Here is a 22,933-nt window from a genome sequence, read left to right on the forward strand (position 1 = left end):
CCATGCTCTCAAGAACCTCCTGTCCTTCCTCTCAGTATTTGATAGAAACTTTCAGTTGAAACATAACAACAACGAACTCAGACCACCAGATCACAAGGTTTAATTAGGAGAGTCTCGCAAGAGCCTTCAGCGTTTTTGATCTAGATGGAGATGGGATGATCTCTCAAGAAGAGCTCAGGAGATGTTTAAGCTTCTTGGACTTGGACAACTACCATTATCAATTTGGCAAGTCCTTAGAGCTTGATGACGATGGAAAGGTTGAAATTTCGCAAATTGTGAATCTTCAAGCTGCAAAAAGAAAAAAAGTTGCATTAGATTAGATGATGATGAAACGTAGGAAGGATCAAAATGATCACTTTGTTATAAATATAAATCAACTAGACAAAGCTTTGCCTTTGATTAATGGAAAAATCTCCAACTTTTCTAAGTTGAGGGACATATTCCTGGGTCTCACAGGTCAGGAAGCTATTTCTTTCATTGTGTATGCTCACATGGCGACTTCATCTGCCTCAGCTACGGTTACAGGACCACTCTATGTTGTAGTGGCTGCTGTGGTGTTTCTGTTCCTCTTAGCTTCTGGCTTGGTGGCAGAAAGAAAGAGTGTGCTGAAAATCACAGGCGTAATAGGAATTTTCATTGCAGCTGCCATATTTTATCTCATGAGGAGCATATTTTTATCCGAAAAATACCTGTAAATTTAAAAATTATAATTTCATTTTGTGAGGACATGGAGATTGATCTAAAGATTAGAGTGAGAGCACAAGAGAGATCAATGGCTTCGGGGCCCAATGGTCAACATCCATTCATTGTTATGTGTAATAATATTTCGATGGGAGGTGGTGGAGCAAGAGAGATAGAGATCAATAACTTTGTTGAATAAATGATAACGGCGGCAGAAAAGTATTTAAAATTTGTTGAATGTTAGAAAGAAAAGAGAATAAGTCTTTTAATTTATATTAGGGGGTGTTTTTTAAATTTAAAATATTTTTATCTCATTTTTTAAATATATTTTTGAATGAAAACACTTTCAGGTTGGATGGAATAAAAATATAAAAGTTTAAATGTTTAATTTTAAAAATAAAAGGACTGATCCGTTAATTATATTAAAATTTAATGATTAAAATATAATTTATTTCAATTTTAATACTTTAAAAATAGTTTAATATATTTTTTAAAATAAAAAAAAACTAACTAATAATTTTTTTTATATTATAAGGGTTAAATAATAAATTTTACTTCTAAAAAAGTTTAAAATTCTTTTAATATGTAGAGACTAATTAGTCGATATTTTTATAAAATTAAAAAATTAATTAATAAATTTTCATATTATTAAGATTAAAAATTAAAATATTTAATAACTGAAAAAATTAATTAGTATATTTTCTAAATTAAAAAATTAATTAATGAGTTTTTTAGATAGTAAAATTTTTCTATAATAATAAAATAAAATTTTAATTAATTAAATATATATTTAAAAATATAAATTTTAATTGATGAGATAAAATTTTTAATGATAATTTAATAAAAAATTAAAGAGAAATAATAATTTGATTGAATATATAATAAGAAAATTAATATTTGTAGTTTTTGATTTTTGATTTTTTTATTTTAAAAAATATTTTTTAACACGTTATTTTTTTAATGAAATAAAAATTAAAAAATAAAAAACTGCAACGACAATAAATGTACCCTAAATAATATTAAATTATTTTTTAGAGGGACATATACTAAATCTAATTAATATTTAAGTAGAAGTTGCACCAAATTTCTTATGAGTAATGGTAATAAATAAATTAATTATAGACTATTATCTTAAAGAAACATATCTATTAAAATATTATGTGTTATTTCTTGATACCCTTAAAAATCTTGTCGTTGTTGTTAATGGGTGAGCAGTATTCGATTCAAATCGAAAAAATTGATCGAATCGAATCGATTTGAAAATTTGGCTCGATTTTTTATATATTTTGGTTCGGTTCGGTTCGGTTTTTAATTTCAGAAATTTCAGTTATTTCGATTCGATTCGGTTTTGATCAGAAAAAAATCGAACCGAATCGATTAGTGATAATAATATATTTTTTTCAATAATATAGAGAAATTAAATTATATTAAGATTAAAATATTTTAATTAAATTTTAAAATATTAAAAATAAAGTGTAAAAAATAAAAAAATTATTAAAAATTGAAATCGATCAAACCGAACCGAATCGAACCGAATCAGACCGGTTCGATTCGATTCGATTTCTGATCAAAATCAATTCGGTTCGGTTTTCATAACATTAAAATTTCAATTTTCGGTTTATTCGGTTCGATTTTGAACCGAACTGACCGAATGCTCACCCCTATTAATGGCTTACAAGAAATTACAAAGAAATGGATAGGGAAACAATTCTTAATTATGTCTTTCAAAGATGGCATTATTAAAATATTTATTAGCAGTGGTTGGAAAGAACATGAAAAAGGGAGTAAGTATGAGCATTTACAAAAATAAAGGTATAAATTGATTGGCTCAATAAATATATTGCTATCAGCAGTTTCGTATTTCGGTGATGAAAATTACTCCGTTAGATTTCAGATTTCTCGAGTTGAGCGTTAAAAACATCACATTTAATTTTTAGATTGTTGAGTTTAAATCTCTCTTCTTTTAATATAGTATTATATATCATATACAGTTTTTAAATAATTTCAATGGATGAAAAAAAATATATATTGCCATAAAACAGAGAAAAAGAGAAAATTCGGGCTGAGGAAAGAACATGGGAAATGAAAGGAAAGCATCTTGTTTTTCTTACTAGATATTGACGAGGGATTTCGTCTTTTTTCTTTTGCTTTAATATTCTTTTTGGTTTTAGTTTTCTTTGTCTTTTGGCAAGGACGAAAATATGTCATCCTTGGTTTCTCTCACCATAAATGATGGTGTCAGCTTGTTTTTGGTTTCTTTTCGTCCTTCATCTTTGTTTTGCTGGTCCAAGTTTTTTTTTGTGAGGGATAATTATTCTGTCTTGAGAGTGCTATGTCTGAAGATCATGCTCCCATTAGCTGTTGTTCCTAGTAGGCTCTCTAGCATCTCTTTCTCATGTATAATGATTTTGGTAGGAGTTGTCTTTGATCTATTTTTCTTTTCGAGAGCTCAGATGAAACATACATGACCATTTTGTACTTTATTATTATCGTAAGTGTTGTTAGATTTTTTACTCGCCTTTTAGATTATTATATTTCGGTATTAATCAATAATAATATACTAAAAATTGTATTTAATCAATAATGGTGGCATTAATTTCTCATGTTACTTCATGTTTTACTATGTTTTCAAGTGGTGCATCACATTCTGTGAACGGATTAAATTGAATTGAATAGTTTTAATTTAATTAATTATGAATTTTGAATTGATCTATGGCTGACGTGATTTGTATATTCTAATTTGAATTATTTTTTTTATTATTTTAGGTCGTAAGCTGATTTTTAATTTCCATTATACTCTTACTTTTTATAGCCTTCGTAAATGCAATATTATCTTTATATTGATAAAAAATATATATTGATACATCAACACAATGTAATTATTATTTCGTAAATCTAAGATTTATTGTTCCGATAATTTCAACTTTAATTTGTTTTATGAAAAATAATTCATATCTGTAAACTATTTTTTATTTTTTTATCATTTAAAAAGAATATTTTTTTAGAACACAAATAACAAAGAATATTAATAAATTTCTATAATATATAAAAATGTAAAATGTGGGAAAGAGAGATAATAATTGGATGAACAAAGCTACCTTAGACTCATTTAATAACCACAAAAAAAATTATCTTATTTCAATTTGCTAGAAACTAATTCAATAATTTATTTAACCAGTACAATTAAAGATTTAATAACAGATAGAATTAAGATTTTTAATTTAATTAAAAATAAAATAAATAATATATTACGAATGCTTTAATCCAAAAAGTGAAATATTTCTGACCCCACGGCATAGTCAGAAATATCAACTCTTCTCTTATTTTCTGAAACCCCTGCATGCTTTAAGACTGTTAAATCAACTGTAGTGGAGGGTAGAGTCAACCTCATTCAATTTAAATTGAAAAAATTAATTAAATTAAAATAATTTATAATTTTAATTTAATTATTTCAATTGAATTTAATTTTTAATTTTAAAAATTTTTATTATTTTAATTTATTTTAATTTTAATTAAAAAAATTAAAAAATTAAACTGAACCAATTAGTAATAATAATATATTTTTTTAATAATATAAAGAGATTAAATTATATTAAAATTAAAATATTTTAATTAAATTTTAAAATATTAAAAATTAAGTGTAAAATATAAAAAAATTTATTAAAAATTGAAATTGATTAAATCGAACTAAATCAAATCAATTTAATTTAATTTGCTTTCTAATTAAAATTGATTCAATTTAATTTTTATAAATATTAAAATTTTAATTTTCATCTTATTCGATTTGAATAAGATTCGATTTTAAATGGAATTTACAGAATGCTAGTTGTTGGTTATAGCTGGTGGAGCTTAGCAGATTTGCTTGGTTTTCTTCCTTTGGGCTTGTTTTCTCTTATGTTTTCAAAGGAAAACAGCCTTAGGTTTGCTGGCTCTTTTTTTATTTTTGGGTTTAAGGATAATGTTTTCCAATATACAATAGGACGTCCCATTACAAGCTCCGGCGTTCTTTTCAAACGACGACGTCCTTGTCCTCAGTCCCACTCTTCACTCCCTCCCCTCTACAGTGGCTACTGCTAGGAGGGTTTTTAGGTTTTGAACCATGGGCTAGATTTGTAATTGGGCCAATGCTTATTTTATTTGAGTATCTCATTTATAAATTAGCAATGAATTTAAATATTTAACATTAAAAATATTATTTTTTTATGGTTTTTTAATATAAATTTTAAGTTTTACTCACTTTTTTTTTTTAAAAAAAACTTTGCTTAGGTTGGAATAATATTTAAATTATATGGAATTTCAATGTTACAACATGTTCTCAACCGATTTAAATTTAAATAAAATGTCAATAATAAAATAAATTTATAATTATTATATTATTAATTTTTATATTTTTTTAATAAAGTAATATCTATAATATAATGAATCTTTTTAAATAATGAAAAGTGAGTAAAATATTATATTGACTAAAAATTAAATCAAGTATCGAGTTATTTGCGATTTCACTTAATTCACTTAATTTATTTAATTAACAATTTAATTAAATTTATATTTTAATAAGTTAATAATATTTTAATTAATTTCTCAAAAATTATAATTATTTTATCTAAAATTCCACGTATTAAATTTTCATATAAAATCCAATTAATAATAAATTATTTATACCCTTAAATTATTTTCATTCACTCTATTCCACTTGATTTATTTATATCCTTGAATTAATTTCATATATTTCAACATGTTTTTTTTTAAATATATATAATAAATTAGTTTTTAAATACATAATAATACTAATTTATTGATATTTTTAAAATTATAAAAATTAAATAATTAAATTTTAAAAATATAAAAGTTAATATATTAAAGACGCCAAATTATAGTTTATCCATGTTTTAAATTATCATAATTTTTTAGAGTGTTTACCCTTTTATTTTCAAAGTTTATTACCATATATTAACTTATTTTTTAATAATAAAAAATTTATTAGTTAACTTATATATTATAAAAATACTCATTAATTAATTTTTTATTTTAAAAAATATATTAAAATATTTTTTAAATTTTAAAAATAATTTTAATGGTTAGATATTATAAAAAAATTTAAAGTGTTTTTTATGTAAAAAAATTAATTAAAATTTTTAAAAATTTTAAAAATTAATTAATGAATTTTTTAAAATTATTTCAAAAATATTTTAATATATTTTTAAAAATATCAATCAATAAATTTTTCAATATTATACAAAATAAATTGTAATTTTCCTTTTAATAATTTATATGGATAAAAATAGGAAAATATAATATTACTATTTCCAAACTACTTCCAATCCTTCCAGGCTAGCTGAGAGCCCAAAAAAAGAAAACTAGTCCCGAACTTTCTTATCTGGAATAAAAGAAAATATATCTGGCAATATCAAATTGTTTGACAAAACCCCTAATTGGACCAAATCCTAGGGTTTACCCTAACCGGATCCAGACACACCGAAAGCCAATCAGGTCCCCTTCTTAATCCCTTTCTCCCACTGTTTTACTTTCTGGATACTCCTTCTACGTCTTCCTCTAACCCACCAATTGATTTTTTGGTTTCTGTTATTCTTGAAAATAGTTTTTTTGCTTTAGAAATGGAGGTGGGTGGTGTCAGTTCGGTGGAGAGGACCTTGTGGGCATGCTCTGTTATGGAAGCTGTGGCGGTGGAGACTGTTCATGCCGCCTGGAAGTCTCTTGCTTATCTGTTCTTTGTGGTATATAATCTTCCATTCACCGCTTTTACTTCATCTATCAGTATTTATTTGTCATTTAGTAGGTTTTTATAATCTCTGGCTTCTCTCATTGTTACTGTCCTTGCAATTCTTCTTCTTGCTGTTTATTATTCGTTATTCCTCATTGTTCTGCTCTGTGGATTTATTGTATTTGTTGGTTCTTGCTATTGATTTTGTGAATCAGGGCTTTGTTAGTTAGCTAGTGTGAACATGAACTTGACTGTGGTTAGGTTTGTTGAGATTTCATGGTTTTGTCTTTTCTTTAATAATATGTTCCCATTTGAGGGAAAATTATACTGGTGCTCATTGCACTGGAACTTTTTCAATTAGGTTTTGTTGCTTAATAGTGGGAGCTCAACGTGTACTATGTGTGCTTGTGTTGAAATTTTATGGTACTGTCTTGTCTTCTTTCTAAACCATACCCATTAGTCTAGCAGTTGTGATGTCTTAAGTAGAACATGTCTCTTCTGTTATCCATGGCTTTATAACGTTGCTTTTTGAGAAGAATTATGAGTATGCTCTTGGGTTGATAGTTCTGGAGTAAAACTTTGATTGGAGCACAATTTTCCTGTTCTATGAATGCTAAAAATTTAAGAAGTGAGGTGATTGAGTAATTCTTGTTTAATTTTTCCTTTCAGGCTGTCTGGGATTGATTGCCTTTGTTGTTGATGGTCTGAGTATAATACTTGGCAAATTATGTGTTAATTTTTGTTGTCCATAGTTAATGGTTTCTCATATGATATTGGTATTTAGCTTTTCTGGTTGTTTCATAAGCCACCAGTCTGGTCTAGGTCAGAACCAGCGGTTCAGGGCCTAGGGCAGTGAACTGGAATCAGACTGGGTACTCCTAGTTCTGCAGGATCTGGTTACTGTCCATAGGTAATTTTATTCCAGTTTTGGTCTAGTTTCTTTCGTGGTTCCTGTTTGTGATGTTTTTTTTTTTCAAAGTTCATTCTGATTTTCGGGTGGAACTAGGAAAATTTAATCTAGTTTTAAAAGTTATAGAATTAAATTATTTTGATTTCTAATTTCACTAAAAAAATAAGAACAAACTTCCATCAATTAATTGTTTCATTCTTAAGGGTCACACGTTGTTAAATAAGTTTAAAATATTACAAAATATAAAAAATAAAGAAATTATACTTGTAAAATATATAATAAGGAGTTTTATTCTTTCTAAAATTTAATACATTATACTTGTAAAATATATAGTAAGAAGTTTTATTCTTTCTAAAATTTAATACATTGTTTGGTACAAAAGAAGGAAAAACTACAACTATGTTTACAATTAAGAAGAAAAAGAAAGAAATTGGGAATGGGCTTAAGCTGTCCATATATTCTCTTGGAGATGGAGGAAAGCACTCATAGTTCACTTACCTTAAAGATTATAAAACCCAACCTAATTACTTTTATTTTTTGTTAGTCCTGGAAGTACCTTGACTTGTTAAGTCTTCATCGGTCCTATCAATTTTACCTTTTTTGTTGTTTTTTTTTTGTTTTTGTCCAGCCCTTCAAATATGAATGGGTTATAGTGACCCCGTAGTTTGTTATCTAATATCCTGCTCTTGGTACTAAAGGCTTATTTAACTGCAACAATCGAACTGGATCTGCTAATAATTTTTCATCATTTTAGCTAACACCAAAAATTTGATTCATGTCATTTTTACTAGTGAAGTATTGAGAAGGCAGAGTCATTATAGTTATCAAATTCAAAGAAGTTATTAGATAAATAGAAATCAATTTCAAATAGGTCACCTGTACCTCTTATCCCCCCCCCCCCCCTTCTGCATAAATTGTTGTAGCTCAATTTTTGAATCATCAGATGATTGGGATGAAATTATTACATCGGGTGAGTGTTGGTTGTAGGATAAGACTTGTACGTGCCTATCATATTTTGTCTTACCTCCATTGTGAGTTTTACAGGATATTGTTCAATTTTAATATATTCAGAATATTCAATTAACAAATCACATGTGCCATGTGATTGAAGCCCAATATAAAAAAAAATGTAGCAACAAGATAAAACTCAAATGTTTTTTTTTTTTTTTTAAATAACTCTTTCACTTTTCCTTCTTTAATTGTGTACATTCTCTGAAATCAAGATCATTTGCACAATCCTTTATGGTTTTTTGTTGTGCATTTGAATTTCTAGTAGGTAGGATGGAAAAGCTTCAATTTTGAGAATTTTAGAGAACAAAGATGAGGGGCTGAAAAAAATATACATTCTAACAGAAAATGCAGTCCTAGGGATGGGGAAGAAATATAGAGCATAGCTTAAGTTGGTGTAGATGTGATCTCCTTTTTGTTGTTTTGAGAGCGTGATTCAATCTGGTGCTACTATTTCTGCTTCTGGCTCACCAAATGGATGTGCAATAACCTCATCTTTCCAATTATCTTTCCTTCGACATGCTTTGTGGCGTCTCTAAATTTTGCATAATGCAAAAGGGATTTTCTTCTAACTCTAGAGTTGTCGAAATATTAGGCAGTTGGGTCAGTTTTTAACACCTTAAGCCCCCTAGTGTTCAGCCTTTTTCTCTTCAAAATTTGTGCCGCTGCATTATTTTGTTAGCAACCTGCATTGCACGTGTTTACTTATTGTTGTAGATGATTTTATAACCGTATGATATAGAAAAAGGAAATACTGAACAAGTTTCTTATAACTAATTAGATTTGTGGTTTGCATTAATTTTGGTTATTTGATTTATGTTTTTCCCAGGCTGGATCGTTACTGAACGATATCAATGGATCACCTAAGCTGACTGCAATAGATGAGAGGTACAAAAAGCTTCCATCTGTGCCTTATCTTAAATCTGCATTAATTACTTGTAGAGAGGAATTCAATTAATGTGTTAACTCCTTTTTTATAGGTTTCCTCTTCATGAACTTTTCAAGATGAAACTCCCTGATGCAGAAAACAAAGATGCAAGTGATACAGAAGATGACGATGAAGAAGATGAGGACAATGTAGAAGACCAGGATGATGATGATGGTGATGCAGATTTCTCAGGTGAAGAGGGGGAAGAGGAAGGAGATCCAGAGGATGATCCTGAAGCCAATGGTGAAGGAGAAAGTGATGACGATGATGATGACGACGATGATGATGATGGTGATGAAGATGAGGATGAAGAGGATGGAGAGGATGAAGAAGAAGAGGAAGAGGAAGAAGATGTTCCCCAGCCACCTTCTAAGAAGAGAAAGTGAAGAGCACTTGTAGGTTTTATGTTTTCCTTTTGGGGTAGATAGCTTTTTGTAGGGGGGGATTCAGATGGTATGCATAGAGTAGAATTGTCCATACTTTGTTCTGAATGAACCTCTGTTCTGGTACCAATGGTGTGATGTAGTCCCAGATTATTGTGATGTATAATGTTTTATTTTTCCTGGAATTATTTCCTGTTTTTATTTTAGTTAGCTCCAATCAGAGATCTCAAGTTTTGTGTAGTTTTAAAACACGAGTAAAAAAACAATTGTTTATGAAGTATCTTGAATATGTTTTTCAAGAGTCTCTAAGAGACTTTGGTGTTAGTATAGCTCAATGCAGCTGCTCAATCTTCAGTTATGTTGGCTGGTGTTTCAAGCAGCAAGCCTGAAACAGATCTGCCCATTGCCACATTTCACAGCCTTTGGTGGGTCTAACAACCTCTGAATATGAGCTCTACTTTTAGAGCATTGCACATCCAATCTAAAAAGAACAGGGAAGCAAAGCGTTGCAGTTGGCTGCGAGATATTCCATTGAACCATTCATGAGTTGGCAGTAATCCTGACCAAACTGGGAATATTGATCCTTCTTCGATCAACTTCTGGGAATTATGATAGCATCACGACTGAAGTATATGATTTAGTCCTGTGGTTTCACAAGATTATCATGCTACACGAGAGAACTATATTTATTGTCAGTTATGTCCATAGCGGACTTAGTTGTGTCTTGGGTATAAGATTCCTGCCGCAAGGAAAATTGTTGGTTCTCTGCCCAATCCTGTGATCTTCATCTTTTTACCATGACCCTTACACAACAGTGAATTAAACAGATAAGTGACCTTTTATTGACGTCACTAACGAAGCTTAATCTCAGATCAACTGCAGCAGCAGTGAAAGTCCTGTTATCACCGATTCATTCCTAAAACTAGCACTATCAACGTTCTGATCATTGATATAATTTTTCCTTCTAAGCTCAAAAACCTCTACATTTAATTATCTTTGGGAAACCAAGTAAAAGGTATAAATAAAGGAAAAAAAAAAAAAAGGAGAAGAAAAAAGAAATTTACAGCAATCTACAATTCAAGAAACCTTAGATGCAAAACTACTAGATGAACAGCTTTCTTTACAGTACTGAACAATTTAAGGATGAGAGTAAGTACAGACTTGAGATTACAGTGATATCTATGTTGGCAAGGGGACATTGACAGCAAAGTCCAATGGCTGAGGTCAAACTGAAGGTCGATCAATAGAGTCAAAATAAGTGACCAGAATGCCTGGTGTCAATTAAAAATGAGAATCAAGAGATAAGTATTTGAAAAGGAAAAGGGAATTTGCTGCATGAAATCAACAAATGTAGAAGACAGAGCTGTGAACACAAAGTATATAAGATGGGCCATAAAACCAGCAATCACTAATGAGAACCTCAGAAAAGCAAAAATGATGGATAAATTTGAAGATTCAATAGTAAATTAACTTCTATTCTCAGAGATACTTGAGACGATCATTAACAAGAAAGAAAATAACAAAGTGAGAAAAATGAAAGTAATGGTGATTATCATTCTCAAGTTTGTATTGTTCCTGAGTCATTTCTGAATGACAAAGCATAAACGAAAAAATCACCAACAACTTTGATATGAAGGCTCAAACAAGTCAAAATGACATCAAGCCTGATTGTTTATTATGTGTCCCATGTATGATCATGAACTTCGACAATTTCACACAGCTACATTTTCTGCTACCTTACTGAAGGAAAACACTACGACACGGGAAGGCTGTCTGAGGCTGTCTTTGTTTTAATGCATAAAATTTAGGTTGCTTTTTTTCTTGTTGGATTGTTTTAGAGATTATGGCAAGTAATTAACTCCTAAACCAACACAATTGAATGATTTTGCGAGGTAAAATTAAATTTAATGATAGCAATTAAACAAAGGCTAAAATTGGGTGATGGTGAGTAAAAATTACACAGAAATAAGAAAATGAAAACTTCTAGGAGGATAGGAGTAAATCTTTAAAAGCAAGGTCCATGGTTAACTAGAAAAGCAATGCTTTTTCTTTTTCTTTTTCTTTTTCCTTTCCCCCAAAAGCCCATAGCTAATGAAAACAACCAAAAACAGAAATCCTTCCTAAAATATCTGCAACAATCACCTCCACATAGGATTAAACAATAGACTAGTTAACAACCATAACATGATAAGCCTCACAAAATTTTCAAAGCAACAGCAAAATGCTCAAAAGGAAAAAGCAATAAGCATTCACCATTGACTTAAATACAAATAACAATTCCTAGGACCCATGAGCAATTTTCACTTCAAGATCATTCAAAAATCATATACACTTCAAATCAGCAATACCCATAAGGCCGATCATTGAGTTCATCTTCCTCGACACGGCTGACACCATTAATTAGAATTGACTTGGCCTTGAGGGAGAGAACACAACGCGAGTCATTGTAACAGCACGTTGAGAGGAAAGAGTGGCAGCGTCAGAATCAAAGAAGAGATTTTGCTGGTGAAGGGTTTTGAGGTGAAATGAAGAAGGAAGGGGATTTAGGCGGGCGTAGATGAGTGCATTAAGGAGACCCAATTTCACCTCTACTTCCATAAAGATTCAAGGGGAGAAACCGATGTGGGTCTTGACGGAGGGGTTGGTTTGCTGGCGGTCGAGGAGTTGAAAGAGAGAAGTGGTGGCGGTAGTGGATGTGGATGTTGATGTGTTGGCGGAGGTGCGTTTGCGAGCTTCTTCGAGTTCTTCTTTGTCTTCGATTTGGAGTCGGATTTTCGTCGGCTTTCTGCTCAGCATTTTGGTGGGTTTGGCATTGATTGATCTGAAATGAATTTTAATGTTTAGTTTGATATACCTTAAAAGTAAAAAAGTACTAATTAATTCTCACGAGAAAACACTAGTTTTTTATTGGATTTGTTTATTATAATTTTATTTAATTTTAATTTATTTCTAAAAAATTTTATAAAATATTTTTTAATATTTAATAAAATTTAATATTTTTAAAATAAATATAATTAAATATTAATAAAAAATAATTAATATGTATTAAAAAATAAAGTGGATAAAAATTAGGAAAAAATTAAAATATTATAAATTATATTTAATTATTACCATTTAATATATAGATGACAGATTATAGTAATATATCATATTTATTTATTATTGAAAAATAAATGCAATTAATAATTTATTATATAATATATAATTTAAAATTATATATAAGTAAATACTATAACTAATAAAATTATTTTTATTAGTATAAATAATTTATTGATACATAAAATTAATTTTGAAAATAAAAATTTATAATTAATAAATATTAAAGTAATGATATGATCTAAATAAAAATAAAGCGGTTTGCTTAATATATTTTTTAAGTTGAAGAGGAAGTGCTTTTATATTTAATTTAAAATTTCATTGTATATGTTATTGCTATTTCACATTTATGTTAAAAATTTCAATTCATTTTATGATCGCTGAACTATTAGCGATCAGGTCATAGTTGAGTTTTTATAGAAAAATTAAATTCAAAATCCATCAGAGTTTATTATGCAAATTGATCTATTAGCACGCAATCTAATTTATAATCAAGCAGATTCGGCTGATCGGAGTCCGAACTCATCAAATAGAGACTCAGCGCCAGATTTGAGTCCGGACTCATCAAATAGAGACTAAACTCATTTAATATAATGGGAGAGTATGGGACTAGGCCTACCTATGCTACGAGTCTATCAGTACTGACCCTATCTGACGATGATAAAGAAGCATGTAGGTAGCATTATAACAGGGTGGTGATGATAATAGCACTATAACAGGATAATAATTATGTGTCACTAGAAGATAAAAGAAAAAAGAATAAATAAAAAAGCGTGAACCATTGAGACTAAATTTACTCATTCATACTAAAACTCTATCTTTTTCTTTAGGAAAAATTACTTTTTAGTCCTGAGGTTTAACATAATTAACACTTCTATCCCTCTATTTTAGCGACCCAACACTTAAGTCCCTCACTTTCTTTTCCGTCCAAATTTATAGTCCTTCTGTCCAAAATAGCCGTCTAGTCAAAGGTGATGTGAGAATTTTTTCCAAAAATGCACTTAACCCTCCATCTTCATTCTCTTTCATATCTTCTCTATTTCCTTTTACATATTCTTCTTTTTTTTTTTTTTTTCTCTTTTCAATCTTTCTCCTCCCACCTATTTTCTTAATTTCCTTTTAACTTTATTGATTTTCTCATAAATTTCCTAAAAATTATGAAGTGGATTAAAATTCCCCCTTAAAAATCCTTGACATACTTCCCCGATCAGCACCACCACCATCAATCTTCCCACCACCACTTCCCTGATCAGCAACACCACCACCAATCTTCCAATTCCCACCTTGAAAACCCTTGACATACTTAATAGCATAAGCAGAAGCCATCATAGGATCTTCTCCAGGAATTTCTTATCCTCTCCCGCATTTGGAAACCCTAAACATTAATATCATTAGGCCAAAACTTAACGGCTCTAATCCAATCAAGAATCAAAGCATCCTATTATGAGAAAGCGGGAAGAAGAAGAATTTACAGTAGAGAAGTATTGGGTTTTGGTTTTGTGATTTTGAATAGATGGAGTGTTGGAGAAATAGTATGAGAAAGAAGAAGAAGAAGAATTTACGGTGAATTGAATTTGAGTTTCGTGATTTTAAAATAGAGGGACTTTTTTTACTAAGGGCCAATTTTGTCAATTCACGTGTTCCAAATGGTTATTTTAGATATAAGGACCAAAATAGAGGGACAGAAATATTAATTATGTTAAATTTTAGGGACTAAAAAGTAATTTTCTCTTTTCTTTATCTGGAATCATGAAAAATTTTTCTATTATTATTAAGGGTTCAACTATTGAGCTTGAAAATATTTCTTTGTAAATATCATTCCTCTTTTTTTTTATACATATTTTGCAATATATTTTTAGAACTTATTTACTTAAAGCGCTTGAAGATTTTTTTTTTACATAATTTTGATAATTTTTAAAACTTATTTTTAATGATTTTTAGTAAAATATTTATTTATTGAATTTACAAATCAATTATATTATATCATAGTAAAAGTTTTAAGATATATAATTAATTATTTATCAAAACAATTTAGCAAATAAAAGACTTTTAAAAAATTTATTAAAAATCATTTAAAATCTAGTCAAATAAAACAGTTCAATTTAGTCCTTAAACTATTAAAAATGACATAAAAAAATTTAAAATTTAACATCATTAAATTTTTGTAAAAAAAAAAAAATCTTAATAAATGTCACGATTATTATTTAAACTCTTGAATAAATAATTTTAATATTACATTTTTATAATTTAATTTATAAATAATTTATGTAATTTATAGTGTTATAAATGAATAGAATAATTTTTTAAAATTCATAAAATAAATAAAGTATTATTTAAAAGTTTTTAAAAAATAAATAATTAAATTTATAAATAATAAATTAAAAGATCCTTGTATTAATTAAAATCATAAATAATTATATATATATATATATATATTAATTAAAAATTAAATTTTAATTTTAAAAAATATTTTAAAATTTTTTAACATATCTTTTAAAAAATACAATTATTAAATTATGATATATGTTATAAAAAAATAATAAATATATATTAAAATTTAAATATAATTTTCTTATATAAATATGTGATTTAAATAATATTTTAAATTAATTAAAAAAACATCTTAAAATTTTTTATTAGTTTAATTGACTTTTGGAAATTTTTATATTTTTATAATATCTATAATTCAGCTTCATTAAAATAAAATTAATTAATTTTTTATAAATTACTTTTTCAATGAATTTTTATGGTTTTTATTATTTATCTTGTGTATAAATATTATTTATAATTATAATAATATTTACATGTTTTAATAACACTTATAAGTTTTTAAAAAAGATATTAATATTAAAATTAATATTTAATTAAAAAAATAAAAGATAATTTGAATTTTTTAAAGTAAATTATTCTTTTATACTTTATGATAATTTTAAATTTAAATATTTATAAATTTCTATGATATTTTATTTATTTTATAAAATTATTGTTTTTATTTATTAATAATATAAATATAAATAAATACATTTATAAATTATATATTAAAATTTAAAAATTAAAAATTAAATTTATTTATCCAATAAAAATTTCAATAGCCATTAATTATATTTTAGGGACATAAATATTTAATTTTTTTAATTCGTGAATAAAGAGTCAATAATGGTACTATTTTTAAAAAAATTATGAGTTTAAATAGTTATTATATATTAATTTAAAGGTTGAACGGAGCATTTTCTTTGAGATTTTTTTTTTTAAATTTCTGTTATTTAAACATAGATTAAAGAGGATAATAAAAAGAAAGGAAAAATTATAAATTCCCATTTGTTACAAACGTTCTAAAATAGTTTCCTTTAAATTGGTAGAAAATGGAGAAAAATAGATATAAAACACCCAACTACCCTATTTACTTTAAAGGTAGAAATTTGCTTTCTATTAATTTTAAACTAGGGTTTATCATTTGATTGATTTGATTTAAAATTAAATCCAACTGAATAAATTGAAAATTAAAATTTTAATATTTATAAATTAAAATCAAATTGATTTTGATTACAAATCGAACTGATTTTAGTAGTTATAATTTTTAACATTATTTATATTATATAAAATTATGTATTTGACTAAATAGGATCATCCGGTTCTTATAAAATCTATCACTAAAATACTCCTAAAGGGAATAGGGCTAAACGGAGCCAAAAGAGTTTTTCATGAGATGAGTTCCATTCACAAACATAAAATTTATGGCTGACTAATTTAATTTTTCTATATTATTGAAAATAATATATTATTAATCGTTTAATTTCATTTTTTAATTTTTTTATGATAAAAACTGAACCGGATCGAAAATGACTGAAATTTTTAAAATTAAAAATTAAACTGAATCGAAATAAGTAAAAAATTGAACTAAAATTTTAAATTAATTCAGTTTGATCGATTTTTTCAATTTAAACTGAATACTACTTACCCCTATTCTAAACTACTCATCCATCTAAACAACAATATCAAATTTTCTTTCTTTTATTTTCTCACTTTACTTTCTCTTTAATTCTCCTGCACAATTAAAATCCAAATATAGAATCAAATTGAAAAGGATAATCATGCTAGGTAAAGATTTATCTATATAAAAAAAAAATATTCATTTGGATTGACACCAGAGTTCAATAATATTACATTATTGAAAGAGATTGATCTCCTTACTTCTTTTTATGATACAATACTTTTCTTAATGACCCTCTTTTCTTCTTAGTTTATAAAGATAAATTCATTACGGCGGAATCACTAAAAAATATTAATTGAATATTTTTAATATATTAATTATTTATAAACGAAACAATAGAAAAAAGGTAGAAACTATATGATGATTTGAGATTCAGAAAATAGGGTTTTACAATGTGTTCTGTAAGACTTGTAATACCCGGCTAGACTCCGGTATCGGAATTCCTACCGTCCGGTGGAATCCCGGATGTCGGAGACCTCTAGAAGGGTAGAACCATGCTTTCATAAAATGTTTTCATGTTTTTAATGGTTTTAAAGTATGAAACTAAATGAGTTTTTGCATGAAAATAGCATTTGGAGGAAAACCCAGGTTCGGCCGCCGAAAGTCAAGTTCGGCCGCCGAACATTGCATGGATGCGGAGGCACATTCGGCCCCCGAACGTGGCCTGGCCAGCCACCTATAAATGGGGCACTTAGCCGAAATGGGCGAGCTTTCTCCCATTTTCGACCACAGCAAGCTTCCGACCTTCCCTTTGCAACTCTTGTGTTCTTCTTCCAAATCTCTTCCATTTTTCTTGAGTTTTAAACTCACATTTCAAGTTTTGAGCTTTTGAACCAAGTTTTGGAGCTTTGGGAACTCAGGAGCTCATTTTCGTGGATCTCCAAGTTTAGGTCGTCTCCCTCTCGATCTTCAAGAGGTAAGGGCCGATCTTAAGCTCCTTATGTGTTTTAAGTAAGTTTTAAGTGATTTTATGGGGTAGAATGGCATGTATAGGGTTGTATGAGTTTTTAAGCAAATGTTAGGTTTTATGTGATTCTTGAACAATGTGGCATGTTTAAGTATGCTTGAAGTGTTGTAGTTGGGGTATTTGATGTTTTGAGACCCCTAGGAACTTGTACGCATGATTTAACTGAGGTCTATGCATGATTGGTGAGTTTGGAGGCGAAAATGCACAAAGGAGCCAAGTTTCTGCCCTTTGGCAGAAACCAGGTTCGGCAGCCGAAGGCACTTTCGGCCGTCGAACATGGCTGGGGAGGCAGGCCTTTCGGCTGCCGAAGTTGCCCCCGAAAAGAGACTTTCGTCTCTGTCTGGCACTTTCGGCCACCGAAGGTGCCGCCGAACCTACCTGAGTTTCGTCTCTGTCCAGGACTTTCGGCCGCCGAAGGTGCCGCCGAAAGTGCCCTGTTCAGCCACTCCATGCATATCTCTATGTGATATTTTTAGGATGTTTTAGGGGGTTTTTGGGGAATATGTTAGAGTTATGTTTATGTGTGTTTGGTCCCTCATTGGAGTCCACCTGTGTAGGTTCGGACCCGAGGAACCAAGGACCCCAGCAGTGAGCCAGCTGCTACAGAGTTTGTCAGAGTCAGCCAGAGGTGAGTGGAACTAAACTCAACCTTTTAAATTAAGAAATGAAATGCTTTTATCATGCTTCATGCATCATGATCATATTATAGGTTGTTTGCATTAGAATTCACGACTATGCCGCATTGTATTGTTGTGATAGATGATAGTGGATGGACATTAGGATGATTCATTATGTAATACCCGGCTAGAATCCGGCACCGGAATTCCTATTATCTGGTGGAATCCGTGGTGTTGGGATTCTATCTAAGGGTAGGAGTTATGTGTTACTAAGGGTTATGATGTGTTTAAATGTTTTAAGGTTAAGGGAAGTGAGTTTTGAGTTGAAATGACCTAAGGCAGTTGAGCCAAGTTCGGCCGCCGAAGGTAAGTTCGGCCGCCGAAAGTGCCCAATGTTTGGCTTCCGAAGTTCAGGTTCGGCCCCCGAATGTTGCATGGTTTTGCATGCGATTCGGCAGCCGAAGCTGTGTTGGTCAGCCAGCTTTTGAGCCATCCTTAGTCAGCATTGTGGACAGGTGTTATGTCCAACTTGTTGCCAGAAGTTGGCCACGTCTCCCTTGGTTTTGCTGAGTTTGAGCAGCTCATGCAAAAGTTTGCTCGTTTACCAAGTTGTGAGGGTTTGAAGCAAAAAGTGAGTTTGAGAGAGTTTGAGAGTGTGAGAGGAGGTGATCCGTTTTCCCTTGTTCAGAGTGTGTAGCTTCTTACTTCAGGAGGTAAGTGATGTTCTTGAATATGTTTTCTGAAGGGTTAAAGGAAGGAGAAGTATGCTTAGGTTATTCATGATAGTTTTGATGAGTTATGCCTGGATACATGTTTATGTGTTATGTTTGATTTGTTGTTTGGGGTTATTAGATAGTTTTGGACCCCTGTGATCATATACTTATGTATATGTGTGTTGAGGAGTTGGTATATGCATGTTTGGAGTTGTTAAAGGGAAGGAGGAGATGTTTGCCGTTGAAGCTGAGTTCTGGATGAACTCAGGTTCGGCAGCCGAAGGTTCATTCGGCCGCCGAACCTCTTGCATGGTGGCTTAGTTGCCACAGCTTGCCCCCGAGTATTTTTGTATGTTCGGCTCTGTTTGGGGGTTTCGGCCGCCGAAGGTGCCGCCGAAGATGCTTGAGTTTCGTCTCTGGACAGGACTTTCGGCCGCCGAACCTGCCGCCGAAAGTGTCCTGTCCAGCTTTTCTTTTGCATGCTTTGCATAGCTAGTTAAGTGAGTTTCAGGGGTTTCTTGGGGAGGTTATTAGAAGTATTGATACAGTAGTTTGGTCCCTCATTTGAGTCTATCTGTATAGGTACAGACCAGAGGAACCAGAGAGAGCAGCAGTGAGTACTGCTCCAGAGTTTCAGAGCCTGCAGAGTGAGTCAGTCCAGAGCCAGAGGTGAGTGGAACTACACTTAATGCTTTTGAATTGACCAAATGACATGTTTTTAGCATCTCTCATGCATCATGATGATACCATAGGGTGATTGCATTAGTATCCACGAATATGTTGCATTGCATAGTTCTTTGTTGATGTGAGTAAATGCTGAATGATCCAATAGTCTCAGACAGGAAGTCCAGGAGCCTTTGACTACGCCCTGGCACGTATAGCAAAGACCAGGAGCCTTTGACTACGCCCTGGCAGGTATATAGCAAAGTCCAGGAGCCTTTGACTACGCCCTGGCAATGGTAAGTTCACAGGTGTTATATACACATATACATATATGACAGGAAGACCAGGTGCTCGATTCTACGCCCTGGCACAGAGTTACCGGGACTATGTGGTGACAGGTTTACTCTTGATGTGGCTTGTCTGTGATATGGTGCATTTCATGAGATCATATTTTATTGAGATGTTTTACTGTTCTACTCACTGGGCTATAGAGCTCATCCCACTCCCTTAACCCCAGTTTTGCAGGTTCAGTGTACAGTGTACAGGGACAGTCCAGCAGAGTACAGAAAAAGTAAAGAGATCTGTAATAGCGTAGAGTGGACATGTAATCTTAAAGAGATGTAATAGTTGTTGCTTGACCTAGTGACCTAGTGATGTATGCATGATCTGTGTATGTATATATGTTTTTCTGTATGTGTGAAAACCAGGCTTAACAGGTATGAGATAGCCCATCTAGAGCAAGCTCTAGTCAGGGATACAGAGTACAGAGTACATGAGTACAGAGTACAGACATAGTGCATGCACAGGTTAAGCCTTGGTTCAGAAAAGAGTTTTATTTTCACATAATATGTATGATCATGTATGAGGTTTACAGGTACACAGAGAGTATAGCAGGCTTGCTACGGGTTCTGGCGGCCTTAAGCCGACCTGAATCCTAGCGCCGGTGACGGTCCATTTTGGGGTCGTTACACATTAGCCTTCTGAATACGAAGTCCTGTGATGCCCATAATAGGGCCGGGCAATACGAAGTCCTGTGGTGCCCATAATAGGGCCGGGCAATAACTCCGAGTACGAAGTCCTGTGGTGCCCATAATAGGGCCGGGCAATACGAAGTCCTGTGGTGCCCATAATAGGGCCGGGCATGGAGTTGAGGGATTTTTGAATCAGTCCATCCGTGGTGTGATTTGTTTGTGCAGTGACGCATTTCATGATAGCATGTTTTAAATATTCTTTTTATAGTTCTACTCACTGGGCATCTAGCTCACCCCTCTCCCCTAACCCCCAGGTTTGCAGGTACGGGATAGATAGAGAAGGCAAGAAGAGAAAAAGTCATATGTATGTAATAGTTAGTTTGTGGACATGACAATTGTATTATGATGAAATGTAAAAATATTCAGTATGTTATGTAATGAGGTTATTGAGGATAGAGTTGTGCTTGACCATGGTATATTGTTAATCCCTTTTGTACATACATGATCTTATGTTATGATGTTTATGTAAACTAACTCAACACAGGTTGTTTTGCCTTTAAGGCTTGATGAGATCCCACAGAGGGACTATGTTATGTATATGTTCAGAGTATGCACAGGTTGAGTTAGTTGATGACAGTATGTATGAAGAAAAAGTTTTAATTTTTATGCATGTTGTTGATCATGTATGGGATTATACAGGTTTACAGGTTATATGTCAGGCTTGCTACGGGTCCCGGCGGCCTTAAGTCGACCCGGATCCTAGCGCCGGTAGCGGTCCGGTTTTCCGGGGCGTTACAGAGTGGTATCAAAGCCCTAGGTTCATATGGTCGGACCTAGAGTGTCGGGCTCATAGAGGTTATAGAAGGTCAAGCACAATAGGAAAGTCATGTCCACTAGGATAGGATGTTGAGTCCTGTCTTGCATGATGATGTGAAATGCCATGACTGTGTGCATGTGCATTAATGATATGCTATGCTATGTGATGTATGTGATGAGGGTTCATGTGTGCCCACATGAACCATATGATGCTAATGTTTGCTTGTTATGAGCTGTTTTTTCAGAGAATAGGATGAGAGGAACTCGTCGATCTGCGCGATTGACTGGAGTGCCACCTGAGGATGAGGGCACAAGCGCCCGTCCTCCTACATTGCCTAGGGCAATGTCTTGTAGAGCCAACAGAGAAAGGGTGTCAAGGGACCCTAGAAGGTCTTTTGATGCTAGCAGAAGGGGGACTGATAGAGGAGGAAGTTCTTCAGATGTGAGGGAGGTTATGGAAGAGGATCAGAGGAGGGATGGGAACCTGGATGTGAGCATGCAGGAAGAAGGGACAGGGGAGTCACAGGGAGGCGTTCAGGCCTCGGGGTATGGTTTTCCACCCCATTATCCACCCTTCCCACAGGGTTCAGGGTATCCGATGGGAGGTACATCGGATTACTCCAGCTTTAACCCCTACCCTACCTACATGCCTTATCCACCTTACCCACAGTACCCAGCTTATCCACCCCCACCCTTCTATCCAAACCCGGCAAACCCCACCTCGGGGAATGCTGCACCTCCACCTCCACCACCTACAGAACCAGCAGCCCCAGTTACTCAACCTCCTAGACCTAGCTCAGTCGATGGGAGCAAGGTAAAGATGACAGACTACCTTAAGCTAGATGCTCCCAAATACAAGTCAGGGGATGACCCCTTTGAGTATCTGAGAGTGGTGAAGACAATAACTGATGAGCTAGGGGCAAGTGACAGCAGGGCCATTCAGATGGCAGGGTTCACTTTAAAGTGCAAGAAGGCACGGGAATGGTTCAAGTGTTATGTGGACCCGAGACTAGACGGTATGACATGGGAGGAATTTGCGAATGAGTTCGCTGGATGGGCTTTTCCAGACAGTTCTAGAGAACTGAAGATGATTGAATTTGAGCAACTGAGGCAGTCAGAGCACATGAGTGTAGAGGAGTTCACGGATAAATTCTTGGAGCTATTGCCTTTTTCAGGGCAAGCTCTAGATTCAGATACGAAGAAAGCCAAGAAATATGTTATGAAGCTGCATTCCAGGTACTCCTCGTTGGTTCAGTCAGCTGAGAGAGAAAGTTTCCACACTGTGGTGGATATGGCTCGAAGAATGGAGGCAAGTGCTATAGTTGAAGGGTCAGTGAAGCAGTCAGTGACCCAGTCGTCAGGGGTTAAGACCCCAAGCAGAGGAGGACCAGGTTTCTCTTCTCAGAGCTCAGGTAAGAAGAGGTGGGATAGCACCACCAAGAAGCCGAAGAAGAATAAGTTTTGGAA

At 32.0% G+C, this 22,933-nt stretch overlaps 1 protein-coding gene and 1 long non-coding RNA gene across 2 annotated transcripts; one reads left to right on the forward strand and one right to left on the reverse strand.

Annotated features, from left to right (window-relative positions):
• The first annotated feature begins 6,027 nt into the window (after positions 1-6,027).
• LOC110616624 (prostatic spermine-binding protein) lies at positions 6,028-9,931 on the forward strand. Its single transcript, XM_021759055.2, has 4 exons — positions 6,028-6,171; positions 6,281-6,416; positions 9,151-9,209; positions 9,302-9,931. The coding sequence occupies exons 2-4, from the start codon at positions 6,297-6,299 to the stop codon at positions 9,633-9,635; spliced, it is 513 nt and encodes a 170-aa protein (XP_021614747.1). The 5' UTR covers positions 6,028-6,171; positions 6,281-6,296; the 3' UTR covers positions 9,636-9,931.
• Positions 9,932-10,691: 760 nt separating this feature from the next.
• LOC110616872 lies at positions 10,692-12,513 on the reverse strand. The gene is made up of 2 exons (XR_002488279.2): positions 11,981-12,513; positions 10,692-10,903 (listed from the first exon to the last, which is right to left on the reverse strand). It is a non-coding gene; the product is annotated as an uncharacterized LOC110616872 (long non-coding RNA).
• Positions 12,514-22,933: the final 10,420 nt, after the last annotated feature.

Source organism: Manihot esculenta, chromosome 6 (assembly GCF_001659605.2).
Source record: "Manihot esculenta cultivar AM560-2 chromosome 6, M.esculenta_v8, whole genome shotgun sequence".
NCBI classification, from domain to species: Eukaryota; Viridiplantae; Streptophyta; class Magnoliopsida; order Malpighiales; family Euphorbiaceae; genus Manihot; species Manihot esculenta.

Bases quoted from the DNA above. Each gene is read 5' to 3' on its own strand.
- LOC110616624 (XM_021759055.2), top strand. From the start codon at position 6,297: ATGGAGGTGGGTGGTGTCAGTTCGGTGGAGAGGACCTTGTGGGCATGC. The intron at 6,417-9,150 runs GTATATAATCTT...TGTTTTTCCCAG, and splicing joins TTGCTTATCTGTTCTTTGTG to GCTGGATCGTTACTGAACGA. The intron at 9,210-9,301 runs GTACAAAAAGCT...CCTTTTTTATAG, and splicing joins CTGACTGCAATAGATGAGAG to GTTTCCTCTTCATGAACTTT.